At 40.8% G+C, this 5,216-nt stretch overlaps 1 protein-coding gene across 3 annotated transcripts; it reads left to right on the forward strand.

Moving 5' to 3' along the window:
* The first annotated feature begins 919 nt into the window (after window positions 1-919).
* LOC108022388 (male-specific sperm protein Mst84Dc) lies at window positions 920-1,633 on the forward strand. Of its 3 annotated transcripts, none has more exons than XM_017091270.3 (2): window positions 920-1,075; window positions 1,358-1,633. In XM_017091270.3, exon 2 carries the CDS (start codon window positions 1,376-1,378, stop codon window positions 1,529-1,531), a length of 156 nt encoding a protein of 51 aa, XP_016946759.1. In that variant the 5' UTR covers window positions 920-1,075; window positions 1,358-1,375; the 3' UTR covers window positions 1,532-1,633. The 3 variants fall into 3 exon arrangements, with proteins under 3 accessions (XP_016946759.1, XP_016946760.1, XP_016946761.1); XM_017091271.3 differs by having other exon boundaries at window positions 920-1,070; XM_017091272.3 differs by having other exon boundaries at window positions 921-1,064.
* The last annotated feature ends 3,583 nt before the right edge of the window (window positions 1,634-5,216 follow it).

Consider the following 5,216-nt stretch of genomic DNA (forward strand, 5'->3'; position numbering starts at 1 on the left):
TAACGTGTTTATTGGTTTTTTCTTGATGATATCTTTAAATATTCGTTTTAGCTTTAGCGTTTTTAGTAAATTAGAGTAAGCTTTCACATATCGACCTGACTACGAGCCACTACACCAAAAATCACGCATTTCCGGCACGTATGGAAGTTCCGGCCGAGCTCATGTCGAACAGCATGTGCTTCCGTCTCCTTTCACATTGCTCCTAGCCTAGTTCCTACTCAGTGTTTTTGGGTAGACCCAACAAAAGGAAAAATGTTAACTCATTTGCTTGGAAAATGACTTTTTAATATGCGACACACTTTGGCGACCGGGCTGGGTCCCTGCCATTTGAATATTTATTAATGTCCAGAATCAGAAATACGCATGAGAGTCCTTGAGTTCCTGTGGGTCTGGGCGGAAGTGCGTAGTGGTCATTAGACTTGGCATTATATTTGCGCCAGCAGGACGCGTGCCATGTACGGGTTTGCTAAATGGTCAAGTGGTGGTCATTCACATTTACCACATGAGTTCAGGCTAATGGACGAAACGAAGTTAGAACGAGCCCCTATTTGACGTTGTTAATTATCCGAGAGTGTGCCTTGGTTTTTGTTAATATTCGTAATGTCGTCAATTAGCATAAGTATAACAGTATGCAAGGTGAATGGTGATTAAGGTTTAGTCACGTCTGGTAATAAATGAAAACTAACTCATTTCTGGTCATATAACATGGTAAAGGTTGCAAGATGTGTGTGTTGCGGTGGCTTATACTTTCGGGATAAATGGGTTTCTGATGGCAAACGGAAGCTGCTTTACAAATGGGTACCCAAAATAAAAGTTGCGTACTGCTAAAGCCAATTACAACTGCATCTTTTCTTACTTAAATAATTAAAACCCTTTCACTTAGTAAACATTGAGGAATGAACATTTTGAAATACATTTTTCATCACATCAGCCTGGATCATGTTTCTGCCGCTGTCAACTTTGTGTACGCGTTCTACTGGCAAAAAATATTTAGTCTCACACCGGCCTTCAATACGACAACATCTAAATTTATTGTTTATTGTTCAAGTTTTTGGACCTTTGTTGTAAGAGTAGGGTAAAAAAATATTTTAAAGCTTTGAATACCCGATACCCAGTCGATTCGATCTAGTCATCTCTGTCTGTCCGTCCGTCTGTTGAACAATGTGCCACAATCGTCGATTTTCTTTCAACTTAAATCACTTTGTTTTTTAGATAATTACCTACGGTTTCTATATTTTAAAATGAATAAGCCGACGTCGTTTCTTTTTTTTTTGTCGGTCACCTGACAAACGGGTATCTGATAGTCGAGCCACTCGACTGTAGTGTCCTCTCATTTATTTTTAACTATTTGTTTTAGAACTCCCAAACCGTCGTCATGTGTTGCGGACCTTGCTGTGGAACCTGCTACTACCCTTGCAGTAGTCCTTGCTTCAGTGGCCGTTGTTTCGGGCCGCGATGCGGATTTTACAGTGGACCGTGTGGACCTTGCTGCGGGGGCGGATGCTGCAGCAGCTGCGGACCGTCTTGTTAACGTGCTACATACAACAATTCTGGACAAGGAGAAATACTTATTGTCGTGGCCATTCGACTTGAAAAACAAGATCAAGTCGCAATAAAAGGTGTATGACTTTTATTGTCCTGATTTTCCTTAACGGGTTTTCAATTCCCCCCTTACACAAGAAATCGTGTCCTTGTCGAGCCACACTATTAACCCATCAATTACGTTGGTAATTGCCCAATGACCGCTATAAAACCCCCTTGTGTAGTTTCCTCGGCGGATAATGCTAATGGTAATTTATGCACTGCCCAAAGCGAAAAGCCAAATAGAATTAAACTATAAAGCAGGACAAACACTTCAGAAGTCAGCGGGTCAGCCATAAACCAGTTGACCGAGCTGACCGCTTCCCATTGGGTTTGCCGGGCATGGTCACTTCCTGTTTGACTCCTCGACCCCTCGGCTGCTTACCGTGTGGTCAGCGTGAACACGAATTAACGAGCGTGTTATTAGGGGTTGGGTGACAGGGCAAACATGACATGAGTCTCATTATCAATTCAAGTAGCGCTAATTAGGTTTAGATTGGGAGAAGGGTCAAGGGTTATTTTGCTTGACCATTGGCTAGCTTACAGTGATTTATCAGTCGGGCCTGGAGGACATTTGCGAGTGCGGTCGGATTTAAAAGAGTTGCCAACATGTTAATTATCCAAATCACATATTCTTGGACATAACCGAGTGCAGACAACAGGTTACACAACCAGCTCTTCCGCCTACGAGTATGTCGCCGACTGTGCTCTACGCGTAGAATCCACAACATCCAGACCAAGGCCGAGTAGGAGAGTCGCGTCTGGTGGCGACAGGGGATACATTATTTTAATTTTCCAAAAAAAAGTTCTCTTTTACCGAGAAAAAAACCCCAAACTAAATGAACGCGTAAAGGGAACAAAAGCATTTGAAGGGTGGCAAAGAAAAGCGAAAATAAAAATGGAAAACCGTAAAAAGCGATGCTTCAGCAGCGGCACATTAAATGAGTCTAAATAATTTATGTCAACTGCAAAGTGTGACTGCGCGTAAGAACATGAGATGCTCAGCAGTAGGATTTATGGTGGGGTGGTAAGCGCTGGAAAGAAACACCCAAAACGACATGTGTTTGCAGTAGCAACTGCCCGATGCTAATTTTTTTACGTTTTCCTCCGAATTTTTGGTCTTTTTGACAAAAAAAAGAAAATCAAAAACGAGTTCGAGGGAAACTTTTGGATACCTCTGTTCACCATCTGTTACATATATTATTAAAATTACTGCTGCCCCAGAGATTGTGTTTACAATAATAGTTGCAAAACTACATAAACAAAATCTAACGTTCTTTCTAAAATTACTTTTTATTTGCATCTTTAGGTCGAGAGACCCTTTTCCGAAAGTGTATTTTTAGTATTATTTAAAATCAACCCCTGAAGCTAGACTATTTGGAGGCCTTCGAACTCCCCAAAATCCGAAACATTTTTAATATACATATGTACTTCGTTCTTATGTTGTGAAGTATGTCCATGTGGTTGTGGGCCGCTTATGCCAAGAAATTAATATTTGTTCTTGGGTCTTGGCAACGCACCCTTAACGCTTTTTTTAATGCGATCCTGATGAAACACGAGTGTATGTAACTATGCTTGCTCATTAAGCGAAAACAAAGTTAGGAAAAACTTTTTACCGCCTTTACACTTTTTCCTTGTATTTGTATTTCTTTCTTTATTACGTATGGAGCAAATTCCTCCCTATAGTAGTAATGGATGTACAATAAACAAGCTGTTTCGATCACTCTTGAAATAATTCTTAATAGTAACAAATATCAGAAATTAATGGATTTCGGACAGATGAAGTTTACAAAATATCTTTATTGAGCTTAAGAAAAAATTTTAGCTTTAAATAATTTTATTTGTTTAATAAAATTGTAATTGCAAGGAAAAGAACAAGTTCTTATCTTAGTTCAAAAAGTGAAATAGCACCATTTACAACTTATTCATCCATAGTGGCGGTAACTTTCTCATTCCATCGCTATTTCAAGGGAAGAAGGCTTGCTGTTAACCATGCTTTCAAAGTCGTTGTATAGCCAATGCTTTTCTTTCCCCTATCCCCAATGACCTCTTTCATCAACGCGGCTCAGCTGACCACATCATAAGTCTGCCTGTACTTCAGCCCATTTTAATAATCTTAACAGTTATGCTTCTATCGGCCGCCATTATGGAAATCAACGCCAACGGATACAGTGGCAACAGCGGCGCTTACCGCAGCAGACGCGGCTCGCATCACCAGCGGCAATGGTGACCAACAAAAGTCAGCGAGGAACCCGACGAAAATTCACAGCATTTTCATTCGAAAGCCGAGTAATTACGCATTCAAGTAGAAAAAGTTTATCTCTTGTCGAAAAATTGAAAAATTTTCATTTCATAAAATGAGATTAAAACGCAAGTTCCCTGGTCGTTGTTAAGGGCGAGGGACGAAGTGGGTGGGGCTGCGGAGGAGTTCACTGGAAGCCGACGTAAAGCCGTGCAAACCACAAAACCTCGGGAATGGTTTGCCTGGACCTGGGGGTTGAGAAGGAAGAAAAGCCGCCGCGAAAGGCTTAAATCTAGAAAGTTTACTGCCAAAATATTTTTAAGAAAATTACGAAACCGTCGAAGGAGACGACGGGGGAGCCAGGACTCGGGGGAGTGGCGGGTCCGAAACAAGTAAAAGAGCTGGAAAGTAAAATAATAATGGCCGCCAAGACGAAACAGAGTCCGCCGGAGAAAGGGTTTCAGGACGAGACCGCTGATGCTAACAGCGATGAAGGAGAGATGCCTGTGATGACAATCTGGCAACGCCGCAGAGCCTGTGCTTGTTGTTGGGGTGTTTGTCCTTCCACGTCCATACGCACTTTCAACCCTTTTCGCGCTGGCGGGGAAAAATTGCGTAAAGTGCGAAATACACTGAGTCTGTATACGGGTACTTACACACACACAACTTCCTACATTATGTACTCCGAAAATGTTTCATTTTACGATATATACACCAGCCTGTGCCAGTAGATAGTGACTAAAAGGGTTGTCCTGGCTAGAAAATGTTTCCTTTTGGCAGTTATTGGATTTCAAAATGAAATCCATTTGATGGCAAACGAAGCTTTGATATGTGGGGTAAGAGCGGTCTTAGAAAGACGGTAGTTAAATAAATTAACGGCCAGCGGGCAGAAACGGGAGGAAGGATAAGTAATATAGCTGTCACAAGAGCTTTCTGTTTTCTTTGACTGATGTGAAATAAAAATTAAGTTTGCAGGCATAGAAAAGATTAAAGTGAGATCCCCAACGGGTGACCTGGGAAATGCTGGAATGATTGGGAGAACTCTACTCTTGTTTAATAGGTTTGATTGATAATCGATAATGTGTTTAAAGTTAATTGGCTCACTCACTAACTGAACTAAGATCTTAAATAACATCCGATTAAGAAATCTAGAAGGGCAGTCACAGTTTTGTTAGCCTCCCGAACTTATAAATAGTTAAAGAGAAGCGGCTAAAGGTAATCTCAAAGTCTGACAAAAATTAAGCCTTTTTTTTTAATTATTGACGTTGGCAAAATTAATCTTTGTATGGTATGGTAAAAGTGGGATACTATATATTTGGTTGACAAACGTTTACCAAGCTCATAGTATACACATTTTTTGACAATTCCTCTTGTCAGACGAAACTTTATCTCG

This window comes from Drosophila biarmipes, chromosome 2R (genome assembly GCF_025231255.1).
Source record: "Drosophila biarmipes strain raj3 chromosome 2R, RU_DBia_V1.1, whole genome shotgun sequence".
NCBI classification, from domain to species: domain Eukaryota; kingdom Metazoa; phylum Arthropoda; class Insecta; order Diptera; family Drosophilidae; genus Drosophila; species Drosophila biarmipes.